Source organism: Seriola aureovittata, chromosome 3 (genome assembly GCF_021018895.1).
Source record: "Seriola aureovittata isolate HTS-2021-v1 ecotype China chromosome 3, ASM2101889v1, whole genome shotgun sequence".
In the NCBI taxonomy this organism is placed as follows: Eukaryota; Metazoa; Chordata; class Actinopteri; order Carangiformes; family Carangidae; genus Seriola; species Seriola aureovittata.
Genome location: NC_079366.1, coordinates 20971765 through 20998677, shown reverse-complemented (window position 1 = coordinate 20998677; position 26913 = coordinate 20971765). Strand labels below are relative to the sequence as shown.

Below are 26913 nucleotides of genomic sequence, written 5' to 3'. Positions count from 1 at the left end.
GGCAAACAATAGCCCACACACAGAGACACAGATACACACATACCACTCATCTGGTCTTTCAAAAATGCACACACACACACACACACACACACGGAGACACAACACAGAGTGAGGGATGGGTTTGCTATTGACAGGGCCACTGAGATAATAAAGTGCTGTCCCACTGGCAGCTCCATTAGGCACTGACAGTGACAAGATGAGGCTGTCGTGAGTGTGCACACGCACACACGAATATGTACACATACCCACACATACCCGCACACACACAGACACACACACACACACAAAGATGGACACATCCTCATCCTCTTTCAGTGACAGCCAGCCAGTTAAGGACATGGATCTCTCTCTCATCTTTCCTTTCACTGGGTCTATTTCTGTCTGTGTCTTTTTATCCAAAGAAGTGTGTGTGAGTGCAGCTCGGGGGTAAGATCATATCACCATTAGGGGAGTGTGTTATTAGTGTCACAGGCAGGGTGACAGGCCAGGCCATTCCACTTCACAGATGTTCTGCTTGGTGAGCCTTTCATAAGCTATGACAGAAAGTAGAGAAATCAAGGGGGTACAGTTTGAGAGTTTTAGAAGTGTATTCCCTCAGTAAGGAAAAGCTGGCTTCTCGGCATCAGCAGACATGTGTAGTACAGGCACATTATCATAGCAGATCCATCTAAACTGACCAATATTTAGGTGCTAAAGTGTCTTCGTTTGGCCTTTCTCTGGTGTCTGGGCATGGATGTAACATTAGCCCTTTGGAAAGAAAAAGACACTAATACGAAAGAGACAGGAGGACACAGAGACTGGTGTCCCCTTGATATGAAAGTACGCTTTTAAAATCCCAGACAGTGAAAGGGAAACTGTGAGATAGAGAGGAGAGGAAGAAATTATAAATAAATAAATAAACAAAAAAACAGAACAAGATGGACTTGAAAGGGGATAGAAAAAGTCTGTTTCAGTGAGGGGGGATGACTGCGGTGGTCCCACCGGTCCCCATAGGGACCTGGGGGCGAGTCTCAGCCTTGTCATACTCCGCTCTTCTCCTCCTCCACTCCCCACACCAGCTCCAGCCCCCCCCCCCCCGTTCTGCCCACGGAAAACGTCGATAGCAAGCTGCCGGTGCCGAGGTCTCTGGTGGACACTAGCTCATTCTCCCGGCATCGACAGGCCCGCCAAATCAATATTTAGTTCCCCACTAACAAGCTGCCTCGGGGTCTGAGCCAGAGAGAGAGAGAGAGAGAGAGAGAGAGAGAGAGAGAGAGTGAGAGAGAGAGAGAGAGAGAGAGAGAGAGAGAGAGAGGAATGCGGGACAGTGGAGGATGGCAGAGAGAGACAGAGAACAGGGACTGAGAGCTGTCCAGCTAGAAGGGAAAAACATGGATTCAGTAGAGTAGAGTGGTGTGTGTGTGTGTGTGTGTGTGTGTGTTAGTGTGGGAGGGGGAGAGGAAGGTGGAAAGGTCAGAAGAAGATCTGGGGAACAACAGAACAGTGTCTGGTGTGTGTCGTGGTGCGGAGGCGACGCATGAGTGCCTGCGGCAGCCGCTGACAAGAACACAGACAAGACACACATACACACACTCGACACTCTCAATCATACACATATCACAGCGAGCAGACGTTGACAGCACTCGAGTAAAGCTCCAGCAGAGCACTCACAGATGAGTGGCTGTGCACACAAAGACTCACACACACACAGTGAGGATGTAGTTGCTTTTCTTTGTTTTATCTTTTGCATCATTGTTTCAGAGCCTCAAGCAGGACACATTTGGGTGGGAACTTAAATTCATCCTCCATTTACTGAATTTGGGTGAAACTAGTATCCAGCTTATCTACAATTTGGTATAAAATGCCCAACCAATATGGAAATACAAACACCTAGATATCAAGCTTGAAAATCATGTCTAAAACACCTATGAATTTTCATTATTTTTACTTAGACATGCTGAGTAATATTATTATATATATATGGACTATATTCAATGCTAAAATGGAACTGAAACTTCACATTTTAAGGTATTGCTCTGTAAAAACATTTGGCAAAATTCATTTGGCAATATTAATCAAATTACAACTTAGTAATAAGTAAATGTAAACATCTAGCTGCTTGTAAAACAAGAAAAATCCATTCAACAAAATAATGTGCAGTTTAAGAAAACAAACTTCCTCCTGTTGGAAAAGTGTATCATTTTCTTTGTGATGAAATAAGTCAAGCAGTGTTGTATCTTATATTAGACTGCACAGTTGGCTCTCTCAGTGCCACTGCTTGTAGTTTCAAAGTGGTGGTATAATAACCTGTAATGCAATACAGATTACAGAGTACTTGTAATTAAAACCAGTACATTTTTTTGAGGATTACTTAGTTTTGAGAGAGTACCACTTCTCTCAACAGTTCTCTGTTACCTTCTGACACTCCAGACAACACTTCTTCTACTAATCTAACCTCAATTAAGAGCAACACCAGGCTGATAAATCATTTTACCCTGAAGGGCGGTTTCTAGTAGTTTGCACAAGACTTCTCATTACTGAGAGTGTGCAGGAATCAGTAATGTTATTGCAGACGGGTGAGTTTTACCTTTTGCTGCAGGATGTGGTTTAGCTGGTCCAGCCACTCCTGGTCTCTTGGACTCTCTGAACGAGCCTCTGTTCCCTGCAACAGTGAATATGTACATATATTGTATTGACAGGTTGTAGGCTGAAAAATACACATGATAATAGACATCATACTGATGTTTAGAGAGAATACTTATGTCACTTAAAATATTAGTATATTATTTTTATTATTATTATTTTTGTATATGGATGAATTTTGTAAAAAAAATCAATTGAGTCAGACTCAAAGTGTGCTTGATACTTGGTGTTTGTAGAGAGAACCTGCCACTGTATCTTAGCACTGGCCTCTGTGTGTCTCCTGCTCGAGGGCAGAATTGTAGCATCACACCAGCCAGGACCTTGAAGAGACTCTCTGGAGACTCAGTGGCAGGATACGGCAGTATACGTTTTCATGCTACTCATGTATAAAGACCTAACAGAGTGGTAGCCTTGTTACTGCTAATGAACAGGGTGAAGAGCGAGTGCGTGGCCATGTACACCTCAGTGCTAATGTGCTACCTCTTCACTTCGAACCCCAGGTGTTGCTGCTCGAAATGATGTGACGGCCCTTACACTGCCTCACTGGGACACAGGGAGGGCAGGAGGGGGGAAAGTGTGTGTGTGTGTGTGTGTGTGTGTGTGTGTGTGTGTGTGTGTGTGCACTGAATTTAAAAGTCCCTGCACTTGCAGAGTGGCGGACCTAACAGACACAATCCTGTGAAGTGTGGAGTAGCGCCTCATGCAGACTTTATGTGAACTTTGATAGTCTGTTTCAGCTGCTGACTTCACCCGTGTGCTCTGAAAATTACCCAGTATTCATAGCAACAGGGATGTGAGTTACACAAACAAATTATGGTTTTGAGACTAATAAGAAAAAATCTGACCAGTTATGTTTTTGAGAATCCTACTGAGAAAAAAATTAGTAATGTTAATGCTCAGGAAGGTCATGGGAAGTATTACCGTACATATCAAACATCATATTACCAATCTGTAAGTCTGTAGTTTTTTTTTTTGTGTGCAGCAGCTGACTATATTCCCAATGTGAATACAATTCAGTACCATAAAAGAAAATGAGAAAATTGGTACATATTTGTGCCTGACTCATCTTGGTCTTGTAGCCACAATAATAATAAAGGCTTTTTACTTTTGCACTGTCACAAAGCAGAGTGCCTTGATTTTTGGGAAGAATCCAATCTCTTTCTTTTGGACAAATTTTCAGAAGCATTCAGAAAGACACTTGTCCCTGTCAGTGAATAAGGTCTAAGGTTCCATCTTGTTGTACATTTTATACCATTGCTGCCCAGTATTCTTCTAACCTTGACCTGATAACAGCGAGTATTACAGACACAACAGACATAATACTGTATGTACGTGTCGCAATATGCGTGACCAAAGTCTGCAGGAGTGCTAGACCTGGAGAATTGACATTGAGATTAAGTATGGGTTTCACATAAGCGGTCCCCAGCTCCCTCGAACCCTCTATGTGTGATCCTGGTGATAAGACCAGGGCGAGGCTAATTTCAGTACATATCTAATTAGTAACTGGTGGGAGGGAGTGTGTGGATACATTAGTGAGAAGGAGAAAGAGAGTGAGAGAGAAGAGCCATCTTGTGAGTTCTGTCTTCAAGCCTCCCACAGCTGGGGTAAGCATAGTGTGTGAAAGAGTGTATGTGCATGAGAGTCAGTGTGCTTGTTCACCCTTGGTAGATATATAACAAAGTACTGACCCTCCATCTAACATTAGGTGCAAAACAAACTGGCCCGGCAATTATAGCCTTATTACATCTGGATCATTAACTTCACAACAAGTTGCCCAGGGAGCCTGGAGCTGCTCAGCCCTCACTGGTCCTCAGTTGCACGCTATGGAATGGATAGAGGCAAAGCATCATGATGCATGTGTGGAGTAGGTATGTTTGAGCACATTTACATGTCGTCTTTTCGTCTAAGCATGTATAGAATATTGATTTTGAGTGTGTGTTTTTTATGTGTTAGTGTGTAAAGGGCCAGCTGTCAGTTTCTGTGTGATTTTTAAAAACTTGAAAATAAATTATTAAATTAAAAATACAAAAAAATAAAATGAATAAAAAAAAATCAGTTACAAATCAGCAAACCAAGACTAATGCTCTGGAGGAAACAAAATATGTAGCCTTTGGAGGAGATGTTTGTGGTAATGACATGAAGGTCATCTGTTCCCAAAATCCTCCTAAAATATAACCACAACCAGGAATAATTCATTTAAACATTCTGATATGCCAGAAATTCAAAAATGCATTGATTTCCAAACCAAGTACCAATGCCCTACAATGTTGAAAACTTCTGCAAATATTGTTGACAAGAGAAATCTGCCAAACTAAAGAAAAGTAGCTATGTTGGCAATGGAGCATTCTCATTTAAAAGTAAAACTGAAAAGTAAAAGCAATCCCAGTGAGCCCTGTGCTCTCATTCAGCACAGTGGTATCGCACAACCAAGTGAATAAATGAATACACTTGCTATGTGTTGGACTTGTTTAAGACTACCGGGACATCCTGATAACCTCATGTCATGTCTACAGTCTCGATCTCTATAAAGATTGTGTGAAAACTCAATACAAATCACAATTTTGAAACAAGTATCTACGCCTGTAACAAGATTCAAAATCATTTTCAACGCATTGTTGACACACAACAATGTGCGACAAATCAGCCTCACTTCATATTATGGATGGCTGTGTAGTGTAGACCTATTTCCTATTTTAAGTGCTTACAACTAGAGTTTAGTCTCATCTTTACAGCTAAAGCAGAGTTAAGATCGGGCAGGTTTAAGTAGGGTGCACTTGATTTTGAGTTACCTTCAACCCCAAGTTGACTAACATCTACTACATAAAGGCACAGATAATGATTTGGCTCTCTGACTGCGTCCAGCAGTAGTTTCAATTGGTGCACCTGTGAAATGGCCCTTGTCTCTCTGTGACAGTCACCTAAACACAGATGCACGTACAGACACAAGCCATTTGTTCTGGGATCTATTTCTGACTCAGTAACACATGCCTAAACGGTTAACCCTTCTCTGTGACAACATTTACAATTCAGGAAAAACACAATCACCATGTTAAGTCACCAAGCAGCCAGCCATTTACCACCATTAAAAGGACAGAGAGAACACGTGGTGTGGAGAGGAGAATGATTTTACCCAAAGAGGTTTCAGCTCTGATGAGGGGGACTTTTCGTCAAGTGAGAAACTGTTCCCTGTCATCTCCTGGGTGGAGCTGGGCTGCAAAGGTCTAAAATTGGTTTCAAGTGTGAGTAAGTGCCTGGTGCGCCGTCTCTCATCTTGTGATAGATGGGTGGGAATCCCCAGGGATGGAAGGTTGATTGTAACATGGAGTTGCTAATTGATGACACGACTGCGTATGATCTATGGTCCCACCAAGTTAGAAAAGAGTATGAAACTCAGACTTTGAGCAAGCAAATAACAGTCAATAGCAAGAATTTTCAGTTCAATGGTTGTTTTCACCAGTAAGAAAAGAGTTGTACTTACTCAACTTGTGTCATATTAAATCTTATAACAAGTTGACAGGTGCTGCAGGTATTGACAGGTTTTTGATCTTGTTGAGAGCAAGAACACCAGCTTTAAACATGAAGCCACATTCTTCTCTGTTGCACTGCAACTTCCCAATGTATTAGGGACATGCCTTGGTGTGTGGTTCACCTTTACAAAACATTACTTGGTGTTCAGCCTTGCTTACTTGCCCACATGTATCTACTCATCAATAAGAGAAGGTCAGACGGAAGCAGAGATTTTCAGCAAGGCTAGATACCATTAGGTACAGGTGAAATGAACTAAGAACAGAAGGCTTCTGCTTCCCCTTATTTCCTCCCCTCTCCACCAATGCTAATCTACCGCATCTGTTCCCAGAGGTTAGGTCAAAGTTACTGTAGCTCCTTGCCACTCATTTAGTCTCAATTGACAAAGAAGATACACAACACTACAAATCAATGTTGATGATATAATGTCTTTCCAGGTCCTCTGGTGCAATCACTAAGCAAAACCCCCTGAAAACTTCAGGATGCTTCAAAATTTTACAGTACAGAAAATCTATTATAGGTATGTTGAGTGCTGTGGGCATAATCTAGACTTGATATAGATCCTCAAGTTAGCATTTGTATAACATGTTGACCCACTGTCCCTTGGCCTTACCTGATCAGTGTCCATTATGTCTGCAAGATCATTCTCTGACATATTGAGGATGGAGGCAGCGATGGACTTGGCTTTGATCATAGACTTGGCTGAGAGGCCGCCCTTTACTGCCACAGCGTTGGCCTGCCTCAACCTCCTCCTCTTCATCAACTGCTGCTTGACCTCTTGAACGTCTAAAAGTATTTCACTGGCCAGGGCCTGAAGGAGGAGGAGGAGAAGGAATAAAAAAAGAAGAGGATGATGAAATGGATATGGAAAAACAAGAGGGATAGCTCTGCCTGACAGATGAATAAATGAAATTGATCAAGCATGCGCCAGAGAGGCCTAGTACATTATGGAGGAATATTGAGTTTGACACACTCAGATTCTCTTCGGTTTCGCCTCACGCTCCCTTGTAGGAATATGGACCTGAGGGTTTGTTGCCCTGTCGATTGAAAGCTGAGGGAACACAGCTTTGATATCAAACACACCCCAAGTTTTGCTAAAATCTCCACAGACAGAGAATCATGCATCAGAGAGAGAAAGACAGAGAGCTACTGAAAATACAGCCATTCATTTATTTATTTGCTTTCTGAATGTCTCACAGTACAACAGGGCAGCATAACACTGTTAATAATTAAGCTATGAGGGGCTGTTTCAAATGGTGCCCGAGTGAATGGCAAGTGAGACGAGGAAGGCCTGGGATGGCACAGTTGTCGGGCACTAAATGGGAGTTTGCTCTAAATACAGAGAGACAATTAAATGTTAAAACTGCCACTGTACACGAGAAAGTCAATAAAGTAAACTCCCCTTTGCTTCATTTTGAGCTTATTGATCGAGGCAATAATCTTCTGTATCATTCCCTTGTAAGCCTGCTGAAAAGCTGACCTTGGAATAGATGGTGAGAGGAGGGAAAGCTAGAGACAGGAGAACTTGCGGTACACAAAAACAACAACAAAAAAAAAAAATTACAACTTGCTCTTGGTTATTGCACAGTACAACCAAGCAAGCAAGAAGTACAATGTACAGGCACGTACACAAACATAAGTACAAACATATGAAAACACTCAAGTGCATTACGGTAACAAGGGTAATCACACATGAACAATGTTGAATAGCAAAAAACATTTCCACTCCCCTCTTAATTTCACACAGGTGGACCAGGTGCACTTCAGAAAACCTGTGGTGGTTCTCACAGGAAAGTGCTGAGTGAGTAGTTGGAGGCCTGCAGCTTACAGTAAGTGGAGTGTTGCAGTTTGTCTATTAGCAATGAATATACACAAATATACACATACTCAGACATTCAAATGGGACATTCAAAAAAAAAAACAACAGATTATACAAAACCCATACAGATTAAAATAATAGGATATAGAAAAGGTAAAACAATGGTATACATAAATCAGCTCATGGCAGATTGAACTCAATAAATCAAGAAAACTATGACTTGTCTGTTAAAATTCACAGTCATCCAAGTCAGCAGGTCCAGTTGGCTTTGACTGATTCCTTCTGGGTAATAGGACTACTAGCACTAGGTCTTCGGTGTAAAATAAGCAGAATAGCACTGATTAAAGACGACGAGCAGAAATCATAACCATCGTCCATCGTCAAAGGAAGGCAGCTTTAGCTCTTTTTGGTGATCTGAGAGCTGTGTTTACCCTTAAGGAATATACAGCTCATTAACTAACAGTTGGATATCCTATTCTTTTATTTACAGCCTAATAGATATTCACTGTCACTAGTCAAGGGTTACATTCAATTGACCTAAACCCTGCATGTGGAAATAATCCAGACAGAGATTAAGGGGTGAATTTATCACTCATTCTCAGCCCTGGGAGAGACCAAAAGAGGGAGGGAGGGAGAGTTTGTAACCACAGACACACACACACAACACACAAGCTATTCAAATGCATACACAGAAGGTGTTGTGTGTGTTAATGTGTACGTGTCTGTGTGTTTGTTAAGAGCTCTTAGCCTTGCTAGTACCAAAATCACTACAGCCAGAGGGCCAATTTAGACAGGACGAGGATTAGGGCATGGAGATGAGGATCAAATGAGCAGCTAAAAGACATCCTCTTTAATAACTAGCTACCTCTGAACCTCTCCATGCACATGAGGACACAAAGGGCCTTTCAAAAACATAAAGAGCAGAACGGGAGGAAAAAACACTTCAATTTTGTGAGATTATGCAGGCACTGATGTAAAAAAAAAAAAGAGTTAATTCAGCCAAATTTGAGTGAGATGGTGAATTAGGGAAGCACCTTTTACAGGTATATGAAAAGTATATGAAGTAATCATACATAAAAATATTATTCATTGAGAGACCCACACCTAGTCCATGTAATTAAAAATACTAATACATTTATATATATAAATCCACACAATCTTGTAGTTTTCAGCAGGGATGACAAGCCAAAATATTCTGTGTTAGAGAACTACCACCAGTGTGTGTGTGTGTGTGTGTGTGTGTGTGTGTGTGTGTGTGTGTTTGTGTGCTGTGGAGTAGTCACTACATGCAGGGCCACTGTTTAGCAGTTCAACAGCAGTGCTTACAGCCTGGGGCGTGTGCAGGGGCCAAAAGGGTTTGCTGGCACACAATAAAAAAAAAATCTCCACGCACATATACACACACACAGCACATACAGGCACAAAGAACTAAAAAAAAAAAAAAAACAAGCTCATAAAGACACACACACAGACACATCTATACACACACATGCGCAGCCCTCCAGTCCTGATCAATACATGACAAGAGTAAATCTCCTCCGGACGTCAGGCAGTCCAATCAAAGGGCTTGGTGTTCTTATAGGGGATCACAGGAGCCAGGGGGAGACAAACAATGATGTGAATCCTCAACAACAACACAATGGCCCCACCAGCCTAGGGTTATGGGAATGTAGGAGAGGAGTTCTACGAGCGTGAACTGTATTTCTATGCACGTGTGTGTTTCCAAATGTAATTCAGCTTCTATTTTTGGTTACATGTAAATTTGCATGCATGTGTGTCTTACTTGCTATATGAATGCTTGTGTGTGTGCATGCAGAAAAACGACGGAGAAGAAAAAAGAAAATGAAAGCTTTAGTTGTGTGAAAGAAATCAGAGGCTGGAAAAGGGAGGTGGATGATAAAAACAAATCCTATCCACCTCAAATGTTTCTCAGGTGCAAGTGAGTCATAAAAGAACAAGAATTGTTGCAGTAACTTCTAATATGTCTGGCTTGTGAAGACAAAACAATGGGAAATGGCCACTAAACTGTTTCCGTAATCTGCCACTTGATTGATGTCTATGTGCAAATATACTGCTACGACTATCTATCTCTGCCAAGCCCTTTCCCGCTTTGACAGACAGGCGTCAGCTGAACAAAGTTGATGGACAGTCTTTATCAGTCTCTGCCAGACACACATAGACTGACACATACACACAAACACACCTCAAGGTGATGGATTAGGGCCTACACAAAGGCAGTGGTGCCCATTCCCACTGGGCACACAGTAGTCTCACAGTAATGGCCTGTGTCTCCTTACACACTGTAACAAAGTGCACATGCATAATGGCACATATACACATCCAACCACCACCTGAAATTCATAGAAGAACCGGTTGTGGTGGCTGCAGGCTAAGCAGGGTTGTGCTGACATCATTTCCCCTAGCTACACCCCCGAGCTGCTCCTGGGGGATCCTAAGGCTTGCCCAGGCCACGTGTAACACCTCCAGTGTGTTCTGGATCTGGGTGTCCTCCTCGCTGGACATGCCCAGAATACATCAGGGAGGCATCCTGCAGATGTCTTGATCAGATGCTTGAACCAAACTGGTTCCTTTCATTTTTAAAGAACATTGCTTCCACTCTGAACTACTTCTGACCATCTTTGTGGTTATTAAATGAGCAGCTTATCTTTAGGTCATTAGGCTCATCACCATAGTTAGGGTCTGGAATGATAAACGACAGGTAAACTGAGAACCTTGCCTTGAGATGCAGCTCCCTCCTCCCCACAACAGTGTGGTACAACACTTTATTGATGGCATCTTGTCAATTCAGTTGTTTATTTTCTAACAATGGCATCAGAGGTGCTGATTCACATCATGCCTAGACTGCAATCCACCCCAGTGCATGTGGGAAGTCAGTGTTTAATGAAGCCAAACATTGGCAAAAAGCAGGGAGAGGGACATTGAAGAGGTACAACAATGTAAGGGTGAATCTCATTAACCCCTTGCAACTTGTCAGTGCAGAGCTTTCGGACTACTGACTTGTACCCAAAAAGAACAGCCTAAGCAAGGTCAGCCCTACCTCTCCCTCCTATCTGAAAGTTCAACAGTATCCTAAAAGGCAATTTAAAAGGTTTTCTCCATGGCATTCCTAAATTCATCCAACTCCCAAGTTTTCACTTCTGCATCAACAGACCCAGCAATCCTTCTTGTCTCTCAGTACACATATGCTATCAAAGACCCAGGCTGAACTTAAACCAGGACCTCAAAAAAATTCCTTGAGAGCTTGGCTTTCTCAATCTCCACACCTTTGAGGATGAAGCTCACAAACGGTTGGTGTGCTGCCCCTCGGCAGGATTCTGGACGTTCAGCTAATCAGAAGAAAGTGAGCTTTTAAGGAGGCCTCTTAAGGAGGCCTGAGCTATTATTGCCTGTTAGGACTTTCTGAACTGTGAATCATGCAATGATACCCCAATGGAGGCCCACATTAAAAATATAGACCTGGAGGTCCCCTTTATAGGAGCTATTTGTAAGTTTTGCTATTGCTACATAGCAAGCATTAACCACTCTTTACTTACCGGCCTACAAGAAATGTTGCGAGTTCGGTATCAAACTTCAGTCCTTTACTCAGCAAGAGCTCTCTCCAGAGGTGGAAAGCAACATGAATATCAATTCTTGTCTCTATTGCATATTTTATTCCACTGAAATGAACATGCTAACCAGCTAGTCCAGGGCGGTTGTGTCACTTTCTTATAGCGACTCACTGTGGCCTCTTATCTGCCCAGGAGATGTAGTGCAGCTCAGAGGGCGTATCATAACCTCTTTTCTTGTTAATGTAACAATGGCCGAAGCTCTTGTCAGGTGGCAATCACCACAACCTGCTCCCAGCAAGAAACCATGTTTGGCGGCAAAGAAAACTTACAAATAACACCTTTAAATGATTTAACTGGTCAAACTCTGGACTCTCGGCCTTTAATCCCTTGCCCCTTTCATACATTACCTTGATGAAAGAATGAAGCTGCTCCAGCTGGGAGTAGGCTGTGCCTAGCTGTCTCTGAAACCTGTCCAAGGCATGGGAGCTCTGCTGGGTCAACCCCTCCATTTGCTCAGTGGCTGTCTGTTGCAGTGCAGCCAAAGCCTGTTCACTGGCTCCTACACGAGCCTGTAGGGCATGTATGCGCTGTTCCTGTAAAGAAAAATAGCAGCTGGTCAGCTAAAAGCTAAATATATTTGTTTTGGGAAAAACAGAATATCTCCAAAGACATGGGACACGGGAATTGTAGTACTGGCACAATTTGAAATTTTCTGATTTTAGTGACACCTACTGGTTGAGAATAATTGAGGTGAAAGCCACACAGAGACTGCACCAATTTTCACCAGGATTGTTAGAATAATTTTAAGGGTGCTGTCATCACAAAAACAATGCATTCTAATCATTTGATTGTTTTACAATTTTGAATCTTTGTTTAACTTTGACATTTGAGTCTCTTTCTGTAGATGAGTGCCAATTTATTTTATCCTCTGTGATTCAAAGTTGTACAACGATAATCATTAAAAAGTCAAAGGGGGTGAAATATGCTATATTCATTATGTAAAAAGCAGACTGAAATGTTACAGCTGGGGTGTAAAGTACTGTAACAGTGCACAGGTACAAAGGAGATAATTATAAAGGTCAGATACTGAACAAAACTTGCCTTTCATTGTGCAAAGTGCACAAAACAACTTACTAAATTTATCCAAAACACTGTTGTGATGCAACATTTCAAATGTTCCTTATATGATCTGAGTAAGAACCAACAGTTTGGCTCCAACCTTTTTTTCCAGGTCCTCTTTTAGTTTTGTACAGGAGGCCTCATACTGATTTTTCTCTGTGGTTGCAACATTCAGTCTTCTTTTTAGAGATTCAATGAAGGCCTTCCTGTTGGAGGCCTCTTCTGATAAAGTCTTCACCTGGAAAGAGGTAGAGCAAAAACAAAACCAGACTGTAAGAACAAAGTAGAACAAAGGGGTAGGGGTACTGCACTTCTTTTTTCTATAGAGACACTTAAGTTATACACTTCCAGGATTGGCTGAGAAATAGGCCTACTTTCAGTCCTGACAAATTAACCATATCTTGTCAGTGAATTAACTTTTTCCATATTATAAGAACTAATGATGTCTGCACTCTGCACTGTTTCACCTGTCCTCGTGATTCTCCTCCTTGCAAACTCTTTTTAAAATAATCTATGATTTGAGACATTCTGCAAAAAAACCCAAAAAACAAACAAACAAACAAAAAAAAACATACACGATGAGATGTAACATTAATTTAGGGAAACTTTTCAAGAAGCTGGGTGTGCTCGGGTGTAAAAGAGACAATATTCACTTGTTTGAATAGCAGCAAAATCAGGTTGCAGCCTCCTTCTGCAGGCAGAAAATCCAGCGTGGAAGTGTTCTTCTTCTTTGGCAATTTCGGATGGCTCTGCCTAATGCACGGATTACGATACAGTGCCGCTACATTGCCGTAGTGGCATAGAGCCGCAATTGCAGTCACAAATGTCTAATCCACCGAGTAACGAGAAAACAAGTAGGCGAAATTTGACGGAGGCGGCTGCCTCGCAATTCTCTATGCAGGAAAGAACCCTGACTTCAGTTATTTACTTGAATGGGAAAGTGGTCTCAGAATTTTAGACCCCACTGGGTATTCATTTTCAGTCAAATCAACAAAGTTAACACCTATCTATTCTATAAAAAACACAACTATAACTGCAAATGGATTTCCTTTAGTCATCCAGAAGACAAAATCTCTGGGCTAATAGAAATGCTGAGCACTACAATACCTAGTTTTCTATGTCATTCTACCAAAGAGCATCAAACTAATGGGACGTTATGATGATGGCATCAGCTGTGATGTGATGTATTGTGTGTACCTTCTTCTCTAGCTCCTCTAATTGTCCTTTGTAACTTTTCTCCATCTCCTGCAGGAACTTCAGCCTCGTCTTCAGGTCCTCCACCAGCTGCCTTTTCATGTTCACATCTCGCTCTGTGTGACTCGCCCTGAAAACATACAAAAGAATCTCAGACACACAAACACATAAATATTGTATAAAGCATAAATGAGTATGAATTCTACACAGAAATTCGTATTTGTGCATAGACATACAATCACATAAATCATCTACATAGCAGAACAAACGCACACACAGACAGACACAAACACCCACACCCACACACAAAGCTGGCAGGCACAGTGTCCCCATGCAGTGCATCAGGCATGACAGCTCATTATGACAACTAAATACACTGGCATGCTGTTTGGGTAAGTGGAGGGGGGGTGAAATAAGGATGCATATATAATTCTAACTGGCATATATTAGAACAAGTGCTCTGGCGGGGAATGCCGCACTAAGTGTGACTGGGGAGTCCTTTTTGACAAACGACATTTCGAATCAGCAGTGACACTACTTGAAACACTGCAATCAAGTATTTAAATGTTTGTTATTTTCAGCTCAGTGTTGCACCAGTCACATATAAAACACATCAGCAGGGGAACATGGCTTGGGAGAGACTGATTATGGAGGGAATATGCTCTGAAAAGTGTTGTTTGTTTGTGTTCTGTACTGTGCTGATCACACTTCCCTGAAGAGGCAAGGTCGTATTGTAAACTGTTCATGTCTTAACTGTTGCAAACATGCACATGTCACTTCCTATATCAATAACCTGCTGTATTGACATGTTTAATATTCCAGGCATTCTGTAGAACCATATCATAGCAAGGCCTTTTTTTTTTAAATGGGCTCAGTATGTTAGCATGTTTTATTCTGTTTTCATAAAAGGCAAATATGAGGCATTTTTCATGGTTGTCTATACCTTGGGGATTTGGAACAAATAGAATAAAGATCATAAGGATGCAGTTAATTAAAATGGTTTCTGCCGTTTTTTTTTTTATTTCAAAGATGTAGTGGATTTCTTATCTCCCACATGCATCATCAGCTTGTGTGTTTTAAATAAACAGATGACGCAACACTAGAGCAAATGCTTTCGTGTAAGTAAATGTCCCTGTCTCCCTAGGTGGATGAATGCCTAAGGGCAGACTGGCTAAATAAATGTGAGCTTGTCCTATTGGAGTGACATTAAATTAAATGAGAGGGGAGTCTAGCCTGGGGACTTTGGGGGGAAGTAGCGCTGGCTGGTTACCCCATGGATTTGGCCATTAATGAGAAAACCCATATTGAACCTTTCAGATGACTGTCTGGTGTTGACTTAAAGACGGAGAGCAGCAATAAGAGCCCCGGCAGCTCCCTCTGCCCCAGTGCTAATGGCAATTAGATCGACAACATTTATTTTAGATGTTCACTCCTTCTGCACCCCAAAAAGAATAGAGGATAAAAAAGAATGAAGGATATATGGCGCTTCTGCTGTAGCGTGTGATCTCTATTTATGAGTGTTAGCGGAAAGAGAGAAAGAATTCAAACTCTATCCCGATCACTCACACGTTTGTTCCCTTTGTTCTGAGCTTGTTGGCAATATTGTTCATCAAACATGCGTGTATTGTAATGATAACAGTCAGTGGTCTGAAGTGTGTGCGTGAGAGAGCGCAAGAGCACATATTTCTGTGTATCTTGTTAAGAATGAAGTGCGGGTGGACGTTTCATGTGGCTGATAGACAACAGGGCTAAAGATGAAAGAAGCAACTTCATAAATAAGGCAGGGCCATAGTGCCGGATATTGACTGAGGACATGCCGGTGTACTTTGAAATTCATTTCTTTTTTTCCCCCTTCTCTTCTTTAAGGCGAAGCAGCCTTGCTCCCTGTGTGTGTGCTGAGATGTATATTTCAGAGACGTCTAGACATGTCTTTCATTCTGAGAAGGGGTCCCTCCATGGAGGCAAATGGAGTGGTAGGCTAGAAGAAATGGCGAGTTTGTGTGTGTGTGTGAGTGAGTGAGTGAGTGAGTGAGTGAGTGTGTGACAAGAGCCTGAAGAGAGGCTGAGGCTGTCGTGGAAACTCAGCTAAGGGATGTTCACTCTGTCTGGCTGTGATCCGCTGTGCTTTGGTCACATACCCACTGTGATTGTACACATGCCCTGGATGTATTATTGAGAATGGCAGGCAGAGGACACAGCATACTAGACAAAAAGAACGAGAGGGAGGAAAGCCAAGTCGTTCATTGTACTTTCTCCCAGTTCAAAGATGAGATTCCTAATGCAGGATGATGATATATGCCTTTCAAAACAGTGTTCCACATCCTTAGTTTCCCTGAGTGAATTGTTTATAGCTATACATTCTGACTGTGTAATGCAGCAAGTGCTACAGTAGGTGAACCATGTAACTCATTAGGGCTTGTGGCCCACAGGCCAGAGCGATGTTGTGTGGGTTTTAGTGTCATGGGCCAAGATGGCCCCTCCTGCGGCACACAAACAATCAATACACTGCTTTGATCAGCAGTCCACATCAGCTACCCACATAAGCAACACCACACTACATGACACACAAGACACCCACATGCACACATGTGCATACACACTAATTCCTTCAGTCATTTTTATACACTCGCTCATGAGAACATGCATAATTTGACAAATGATTCATGCAGAGGAGAAGCATGCATTAAGTGGAGTGCAGCAGACAGAGTGCTGCCACATGGTGGAATCAAACACTACAGATGAGAGCTGTACAGAATGTGCAAACATGCAGACAGAGACACAGTGAGATGGAGAGACAAAGACAGAGAGAGGGATACAAAAATACAAAAGGTAAAGTAAGAGCTGTACTGCAGAGCATCAGGAAGAAAGGAACACAAAGAGAAAGAAGTAATAGTAATGAGGAGAAAGGTGTGAAACTAACTTGTCCTGCAGCTGGCGGAGCTTGTCTTCGTTCTCCTGGAGTTGGCCTCGCAGGGCTTTGTTAGCTGCCACCTGCCTTGTGACCTCCGCACTTGCATTCTGGGGGGAGGGCACACGGCGTGTGTGTGTTTGTTAATGTGTTTGAGTGTGTGCGATAGGGGGTGGGGAAGGTTTTCACGACATGGCTGATGACAGGTCAGGCACAGCATGCCTCCTCATTATAGTTACAGCGGGAGGGTGGAAGGTGCTAAAAGAGGTTAAGAGGAAAACTGTATTTTTCAAAGTGGATGAGATAAGGGGAGTAATTAGGAAAAATAACAATTTGTAGCCCTATGCTACTGAATATATTTCAATGGGGATCTGACTAATATGCTTATTAACAGATTTTAAAAAAACCCAGCAGCAAACATTTTGTTAATATTAATAATATTTTTGTACATATGCCAGTCATTAACAATGCTTTCATTGCATATAAACTAGCGATACTGCTGAGATTTTTGTAAACTACACACTCTTTATGAGTATCAGAGATATATGGCTCACGATGACAGATTGGCTTCTGATCATAAGACTGATGGATATTTGAATGTGCATGTTCACTTTGATTTAAAGAGCTATGTGTGTCTTGTGGGAACTGCACTAGTACGAGCCTTTGACAATGCACTCACTCAGTGTGCGCACCCCCACGGTGCATCCCTCGCCTCTCCCTTTTGGTGTCACTTGACATGACTTCCGCGGCTGTGTGTAACGACAGCAGCAATCTGCTTGGTGACACTGATGAGCTGGCTGTGGAGAGGGTGATAATACTGTGGTACCACTTACACCTTATTCCCTATGATGTAGGGCACGTCTCTACTGTTATTCCTCATTTCTCGTCTTTCTGACAGGTACTCCATAATAAGATCAAATGATAAGAAATGATAAGAAATGCTAATTCTTGTTGAAATCACATGCAATTTCAGGTGATGTCAAGTGTAAATCGAAAGGCTCAAGAGTCTGTGTTTTTTTAACCACCATGATTTGAAAGTAAAACCTTGACAGAGTTTCTTTCAGAGTTTCTAAACTCCTCAAGGACTACGGGGTGTTCAAACCAGTGAGATATTAAAGTGACTCAGAAATATTGATGTTAGAAAAAATATCAGGGAAATGTTTTTTTTCTAACTAAAAAACATAAATGCATGTGTAATCCAATACTGTTCGGTACTGCATAGTCAGTAACAAAATGGCAACAAAAAGAAAATTCAAACTAAAATGTGCAAAATTCACAAATTAGGTTTTCTTGCTTTTGAACACAATCTTGCTTCATGTATCACAGTACATAGAAAAATGACTAGTGTTTCTCTACAAAAGATTTTTTTGAGCCAAATAGCATTAATACTCTTCTATGATTATTCATTATTCTGTCCATTCAAGCTTCATAGTGCACAAAAATGAACACAATCTTTAATACAATCATCCTATTAAGAGACTTATCTCTTTATAAGGCATGAATAATAAGACAAAGCATGAGGGAAATTCATTAACACTGGAGTTATATTTGTAACTTACACCAACTAACCTTAAGTCTGGCTTGAAGTTGTTTGACCTCAGCCTCGAGAGCCTGGTGGGCAGGGTCAGTTGGGGCGGGCACGGTTCTGCCCTGGCAGGAACACTCTGCGTTTACAGGTGCTGGTGGTGGTGGTGCAGTTTGCTGGGGGAATGTGATCTGCCTCCACTGCTCCAACTCCATCTCCAGAACCTTTTTCTGCCTCTCCACACCAGCCAGGTCAGAGGTCAGCTTCTGCAGATTGACCAACAGACACTTGAGTTAGTGGGGCTAGGCTACTGCTGATGATAGCACAACTAAAAACAAAAGTTTGTCTACTGTTATCAAACCTAGGAAACCTATATTTGTGTTATAGTTATGGTGAGAATTAAAAAGTAGTGGGAAACACGATATACTGAGTCAAATCAAAACCCTGCCTTCTCTGCTTTACAATGCAAGACTGTATTAGTGTACTAATAAGAAAAAAATCATCTGATTTACACAGGTCTTTATTTTAAATTCAATTTACATGAATATGATAAATGCAGACACAAAGTAAACACAATATGTTAGAAATCGTGTATGTGTAAGCCACGGGAGAGCTACAGGCTCAGCTTTAATATCTCGTCTGTGATAAAAACTCCTTTCTTATGCTAATTAGGAAAAAGATGATGCTGTTGTCCGGTCAATAGGGCCTAATTCTCACAGTGATTGGCATGCATAATAAAGCCATCCTGCAGAATCAGAGAGCACTTTGGGACAGAGGGAGTTCAGCATTTGGTGAGTGGTTGGGTTTAGAGTGATGAACGATAATGGCACTAGCTGATCATGTACAATGTGTAGTGTATCAATGATTCTAAACATAAGCATCTGAGGTGAACACTTTTAACCACATGCGTGCGGTAGAGCTCAAAAAAGCTCTTTGCCTGCTTATTAAGAAAGTATGGGGCAGAAACACATCTCTGTAAGTTTGGTTCAATACTGCCACAATTAGATGAACAGGTATCATATCAAACGTCAAGAATGCTTAATGGCACAAATAGGAGACATGATACATGAAGATGTATGCTGCACACATGGATGGGGTAAATACTGGAACACAGCCACAGCCCCACAGCCCCACAGCCCCACAGCCCCACAGCCCCACAGCCCCCCACACACACACACACACCCCCAAGTGAAACCGCAGATTCCCAGGGGTTTGCTCTCTGCTCTGCATACATGGAGGTTATTGATATCTGGTTGCTGGCTGACACCTTTTAATAGAATCCCTCTTGTTTTACGTTTCCTCTGCTCTGTTGAAGATGCACATGCCATATCCCCAGAGAGGGGGAGAGAGGAGCAGGAGTGATAGAGAGAGAGGGAGGTGTAGAGAATGAAAAGTGGGACTATGGCTGCAGTGGCAGTGGTGCACGAATTAAGAGTGGCATTGATGACACTTCCTGTAAGACAGGCTTTGATTTCATAGGCCATTTTCAGCCCTGGTGAGAGATGACACTGACATGGACTGATATACTAGTGGTCCATTAGGCTGGAAGAGTGGACACATCTCTCCCTCATCTGAATAGTGGTCTCACTGATGTTGTTCCAAGTGATCATTAGGATAAATAAGGAAACACAGCTGCACACGCCAGCCCATTTAGAAAAGCAAAGTGAATTTGTCAACATAAATAAACCACAGCAACATTAGTGTAACATCTTATTGTACCAACTCAGCCACTTTGTATTCATCCTGGCCAGACTTTTTATGTGATATGTGCTGTCACAATCTTTAAAACGTAAATAATGTCAGGGGCTTTTTAAGTTCAGTCAGTCGTGTCTGTTGCACTCCCTAATCCTGTGATAATCCCAGCCCCTTACATGTTGGAGGAGGGCAGGACACTCCATACTTAAAGAGATAAAGCTTGTAAATTTGCGAGGCGATGTCACAGTACACTGAAAAGTGAAGTAAGAGGGGAAGTAATGATAATCAGTGAGGTAGATAATCCTAGTAACCAAATGATCCAGTATTTGGATGATACGCGTCAAGAGCTAGATTTGGAAGGACTACGCGGGAATGATTCATCTGTCACCTGAGTTTTTTAAGCTTCTTATGACACCTTAAAGGATGATTCCGGTTTATTACAAATTATGTCTAATTTTCGGAGTTTCTGGACATTATTTCGGTGATCAAGGAATAGTTGCCATATTCTTAGATCTCAAAGTGAACTGTTGAAATCTCGGGATATGGCAACAAGTCAGACAGGGCAAGAAACACAGGTGGTAAGATGATGTGACAGATTTTCAACAAACCTCCATACAACTTATCTGATGGAGAAAGTGAAGGTGAATCTTGTAAACATCCATCACAGTTCACAGACTGACTTTCTGTTTCGGTGGTACAAAGTTTTCCTGTGCAAAGAGGGATCATCATCATGGTGCTGGTGACTAAGTGATGAAATTGTCACCATGCCGTTAAACAAATGTTCCACTTAGGCTGGGATATGGAGAGCTGAGTGCAACATGACAAAGCACATCACACCTCTCCACTGCTGGTCTATTCCTCTCTAATGGTATAGATTTGAGAGGAGCAGCAAAATATTGTATAAATAGCAGCTATTAGCGCAGTTATTAAGACTTTTAGAAGCTCACAATACAAACTCATACAATCCAATCCATACTCATACTTATAATACCACAGGGAGGAGGGGAATAAAACGGCGCACATGGGAAAGCCAGGAGAAAAGAAGGAATAAGGAAATAAGGCTTAATGATGGAAGGAGGCAAGGACGGAAGCAGCAAGGGAAGGACAGAATGGCTGAAGGATCAGGAGACAGAGCAACACAAACAAGTTTCTGTGAAACTGCCATGCTACTTCTCACATGATGGCCCCTGTGGAGGCTGTCCTAAGCCAATTACAAGCAGAGAGTTTTAGTTGGAGAGTTGGCCAGGACCGACTGGAACAAGTCCAAAGTCCATCACCTCTTGCCCTTTCCAGAGAGGGCAGCAAGACCTGGCTTTGGCCAATCAGTCAGCTGCAACTTTCTCTGGAGGAGTGGCATTAATACTGCACAAAGAAGGAGGAAACAAACAGGAAGACAACAATTCCCTCTCTGTCCACTCATTCACACAACAGTGCGAGTTGTGTGTGTGTGTGTGTGTGTGTACATGTGCCGTTACTGCGGTGTCTGAGTCTAAGGTCTGGTTGGGCCCCAGCAGATGCCTGGGTGGGAGCACAAGGGCCACTTCCTAGGTAGCAACACTATGAGGGCTGCACTCTGACCTGTGTGTACAAGTGCAATATACTGTATCTGTACTATTCCACACAATAAATATACAGACATACACCTAATCAGGTGTCCAGTGCGCCTTTGCAGGCTGCTGCTATGTCTGAATTCACCAAAAGAAGTCTCCTGCCCGTCGGATTAACAACTGTGTGTGTGTGTGTGTGTGTGTGTGTGTGTGTACATATGTCGGTGTGTACAAGGAGGCCCTGACAGGAAAGATACTGTTTAGGGGGCAAAGTGCTTGGTGCTTTATTTATAGTCTATATCAAGTTTTAGAGTTTCCTACCTGGAGGCAGGTACTAAATAACTCAATGGGTGTGTGGCGCAGTCACCTTGTATTTGTCTGTGCACACGAGTGCACGTATTTGAAGAAATGCAACTGCCAGTGACACAGATTGTTGTGGAGAACTGGCTTACTAAAACATTCAGCAGGACAAGACAACAGCAGAGTCAGAGAGAAAAAGAGAGATTCTCCTCCTCTCTTTTGCTCTGTGGTGCTGACCTCCACAGGCGAGGGTAGGCTGTCAGCCACACTTATTAAGCATGATAAGGGCAAAGGACCTGCTACTGCTGTACTCTCAGCTCCGAGCAAATACAAAAGAACCACAAAAAGAAAGACAAAGATAGACAAATAAGAAACTTCCCAACACTTACAACTGGCTTTCTGCTTTACTCATCTCCCTGTTTTTTTCCCAAGTTACCTGTGTTAGCTGCTTGCTGCTACAGAGTTTCTCAGTGAGGGAGTTGAGCTGCGCCATGATCTTCTCATTGGCCCTTCGCAGCTCATTGGCTGAAAGCACAGCATCTTTCCTGGCACTTCGCAGTATGTCAATGTGGCGCTGTAGGGACTCTATGCGCTGCTGCAGAGAAGAGGAGGAGCAGTGCTGGGTCCTCATCAGCATCCTCTTCCTCCTCCTTTTCTCTCCTCTCATCCCTTGGTCCCAGGGCTCATGCTGTTTATCGTCTAACAGGAGGAAGTATATATGCAGGCGCCTCAGAGTTGACAAGTGCACAGAAAAACTCCAATTCCCTATTTAGAAGCTACTGCTGGGATTTAACAGGCGGATGTAAAAGTGTCTTTTTGTGTATGCACAAGTGAAAACTGTGATATATTTAACAACTTGAATGATTAACATTTTCCATTTATAACCAATTGAGGAGTGTCAAGTTCTTGAAAAAAACAAAAAACAACAACAAAAAACAAAGCTTGTTAACTTCCTAGTACTTGTTTCTGATCGACAGCATGTACATACATTGAGTGTTTTTCCTGCTTCACTTAATAGTCGATTAGATTTTTGTAGTTTTGCATCGGTGTGAAAAAGGAAAACTTGTCCTACCTCGGGCCAGAACATCGGGTTGTTTTTTGTGAGATTCTGCTGCTGGCGCTTCTGTGTTTGACATCAGTGAACACCTGGAGGACTGAAAGAACAGAAAAGTCAGAGACAGCGATGAAAAGCAGCTGTTTAATGTAACACAACCGGTTGACATGTTGTGCTTCCCTGAGATGCGGCTCATAATGACACTATGATCACAGGGTGTGCTCAGTTTAACGCGACAAGACAAATCACCCTGTGCTTTAATAATTCACCTGAGCGTGTACAGCTGACTTCAAATTGAACACTCCTCTGTAAGGATATTACTTCTGACAGATGCTTGCAAATGCCGCCTTTGTTCAATCACTGTCTGAAAGCTCTGATTCACTCCTGCACTGTGACGTGTGTGTGAGTGTATAGAAATTTGCACTCATAAGTGCCTGTGCGTGACACCTCCCAACAGCAACATTGTTTGTAGTGACATCAAAGAAGAACCCCCCCCCCCCCACCACCAGACCGCTCCTTCCTCTCTGCCTGTTTCCTTTGTACGGGGGTCAGGTAGGATTTGATCAGTGCCAGGTTTCATCACACGGTGCCTTGCAGAGAGGAGAAGGGAGATGAACCCTTTGGTTTGTGACATAGCACGTCGTGAGGGGGCCGGGGCTGTCATAGCGATGAGCCCAGAGGAGCTGATGGGTACATTTAGCAGATCTGGAGTGGGGAAACTAGAGGGGATCTGAGAGTAAGGGTCCTGACAGCTCCCTGGTTACAGTTACAACAACAACCCTCTCTTTCTCTCCACCTTCTACCTTGCTCCCCTCCTTCTCAAAAGAGAAGGAGAGGAGGAGAGAAAAAGACAGAATATCTTTAAAGGCCCCCCTCTTTCCTTTCTACATCTCTCTTCTTGACGGACATATCTCTCTGGGGTTTGGAGCTGCCATGTCCTGCTGTGGAGTGGTTTGATGTGGACAAGAGTAAGGGGTCCAGGCCTATTGATTTCATGGTGTGGAGAGAAGATGGAAAAGAAAGAGCACCCACAACCACAGATGAGAAAACCTTTGTGACTGCAGGAGTAAAGGGAGTGGCCATGCAACAAATTGTTATAGAAACACTCATAATCTAGACTCACATCTAGACAATTCACATTAATGATTATTTGTATTATCAACTAATCTGCCAGTTATTTTATTGTTTAATTGATAAATTATTTGGTCCATAAAATGTCAGAAAATAGTGAAAACCCAAAAAAGTTCAGTATACTAAGCACGAACCAGCAAATTTTGCTTTAAAAAAAGAAACTTAAACAATTAATGATTATCAAAATAGATTCCTAATTAACTAATCATTGCAGGTCTTAACATATACATAAACGACAGTAAAAACATCAAACTGTGCAGAGATTTGATTGGGTGGTCAGCTCATATCTGTTTATCAGGTACCAGCTGTACAGCTGCAGTGGTCCAGAAGAACATGAATGACAGCACATACTCTACATTATCAAAAACATACTTTGTTCCCTCTCCAAAACTTAAACATACAAAAACCTCTTCCTTCATCTCTAATAATAAACCTGTCAGAATAAACCTGTAGAGACCAGGACATTTTACCAAAGGGTAAATTAAATTACTGTATTAGGAACAACAGAACATTACATGAACTTAGTTTCAGCGTCACTGGGGTAGTATTAATCTTACCCGTTTCTACGGCTGGCGTAATGTAGCTGTACATAATTGAGCACATAGGAATCTTCTGACTTAAATTACAATAAATTCTGGTTAAATTCTGCTTGCAATTTTGTATATTGCCTCAACAGATCATCTTTCTTCATACATATGGAGCACTTTACTCAAAATATGCTGAATATGACATTGTAACCCATTAAAAAAAACAAATTAGATATTTAGGATGATGAAGTTCAATTTTCATGCTTTGCTGATACAGCTTATATAACAGAGATTAGAGCAAACCAACCTTTCTGTTAGCATGTTGTCTGTAAGGTGCTGTCCCTGAGGGCACACTGTTGAGACTGTCCGAGTACTCCTCACCACTGTCACTGTAGAGAAAGGTGAGGAGGGTTATTACAGGCCAGAAGTTGAACCCACAACACTGGTTCTGAGAGTACCACCCTTGAACAAAAATCCAATTTACCTTTTATGGTTGATTTAGTTGACATCAAGCAAAAATATGTGCATTTTGCCCCCCCTTCTTCCAACAGAAAATCAATGTCCCATCCAATTTCTGAGCTGGAAGTGTAAATGTGGGTGTAAATTAAGTGAAAAGCTGCAGTGTCTGGTGCTGATGGTGAATGCATCAACATGTATGAGAGCGGCTGTGGCCTTCATTAGCCCTCTGTGTGTGACAGACGTGTGTGAGAGGCACGGCTGAGCGGAGCCAAGCAAAGTTGCATCTGATGGACACACGGTAAGGGCTTCCTGAGACACACACACATACACACACATGCTCACACACACAGGTTTATTGACAGTGACCTTTGATGTGAAGGTGGAAGCCAGTGACATTTACGCTGGCGGGTTTATTAAGGTGGGGCCTGGGAGAATCAGCGGAGGTAAAGACCACAGAGAGAGGATCTAACTGGAATATGACAAGACTAGGGGCTAGTTAGGGTTAAACCTGGTCTGGAAGGGGGCACAGGGACTTTCTGAGGATCACTAATCACAACCACTAAGACCAAGGTTACTTACATTTGATGAAAAATGCTACCTCGTTCCTGCTGGTGAGACAGCTGAGAAGGCCTGACTTAAATTCAGCCTTGTGAATACAAATATAAATTCCTCTTATTATTTATTTTAATATATACTGTAGCATATGCAGATTCAAACTGACAAATATTACACTCAACATGATACTGTGTCCAATCAGTCATCAAGAATTACTGTAACTGTTTCCACAAACTATCAAAGTTGTCTCCTGCATGTGCTTTAATTTATAATATGGTTAAGAATGCTGTGCTGGCATGTTATGGTGATACATCAGGGGATACCTGTGTGTCTGTTTGTGTAGTGTGCCCATATAGTACATAAACACAGGTTTGTACATTTACCGGCTGGATGCTAATTTGTGCAGGTCAAATAAAGACACAAACTGAAGGAAAAACCTGAATAAATGAGTGGTGAAATGCAGACGCTTGGCTACTGGTGGAAAGTTAAGGGTGTTTGGACATGAGAACAGTGGAAGCCAAGGAACAAACCACCAACCCTGTGATAAATGGGCAACCCATTGTATCTCCTGAGCCAGAGCCCCCAATCAAAACACCAAATGATCTTTTGAACAATCGCCTTGAATCCCTCCAATACAGTTCCAGGCAGGGCATTTTATCTTTTCTGGTGGCTTGTGGTAGGCCTACATCTTACATAGAAACTTAATATCAGCTCTTAATTGTTAAATGTTCTCCTTGTCAGTGATTTGCCATCCATAAGTAATGTAGTGTCTTCCAGCAGTGATCAAGAGAATGTGAAATATATAAACACATAACAGAACCATTCACTAAGATATTCTCCATACCCCCTGCCCTCATTCTGTTCTGCTCACAAACAAAACTGATGATCTGCTCAAAATGGTCAGCTGCCTCCAGCAGCTCAAAAGTTGAGAGAGCGAGCCAGAGGCAGCGGGAAAAAGAAGGGGAAAAAAACAAAGACTTGGCAGTAGCCTTAACGAGTCTGACATCTTTATTTGGCACTATTAAGGCCAAAGCTCCTTAGGCAGAAATACTGTATTTCCAGGAGCGCCTACCAGACATACTGCTGAAGAAGACCCCTGCGAGATAAGAGACGCAGAAGGCTTTACAGTAACAAATCAGTTGACAGGTGCCTTAAATAAGACAACATCTCAGTTTAGACCCCTTCTTCACAAATCCACTTAGATCCTCCTCTCAGGTAAAGCGTATATTAGACTGCTGCTTATTAGCTACATGGAGAGGCATTAGGAAAGCAGGGCATAGCTGCACCCAGTCCCTGTTAAACGGCCTCATGTGGATAGAGCTGGGGTGGATTACAGTCAGATGAATTAGTTGGTGAAGAGATGG

At 42.2% G+C, this 26913-nt stretch overlaps 1 protein-coding gene across 1 annotated transcript in view; it reads right to left on the bottom strand.

The window, feature by feature from the left end:
• cntln (centlein, centrosomal protein) overlaps positions 1-26913 on the bottom strand; it is an 81149-nt gene that overhangs the window by 7320 nt on the left and 46916 nt on the right. The window contains exons 17-26 of the mRNA XM_056372886.1: positions 24843-24924; positions 22896-22977; positions 22260-22522; positions 18326-18547; positions 16769-16866; positions 13852-13978; positions 12755-12892; positions 11943-12128; positions 6761-6958; positions 2567-2641 (exon numbers count right to left, since the gene is read on the bottom strand). Coding sequence (XP_056228861.1) covers positions 2567-2641; positions 6761-6958; positions 11943-12128; positions 12755-12892; positions 13852-13978; positions 16769-16866; positions 18326-18547; positions 22260-22522; positions 22896-22977; positions 24843-24924 — 1471 coding nt within the window. The remainder of the gene's footprint in view (positions 1-2566; positions 2642-6760; positions 6959-11942; positions 12129-12754; positions 12893-13851; positions 13979-16768; positions 16867-18325; positions 18548-22259; positions 22523-22895; positions 22978-24842; positions 24925-26913) is intronic.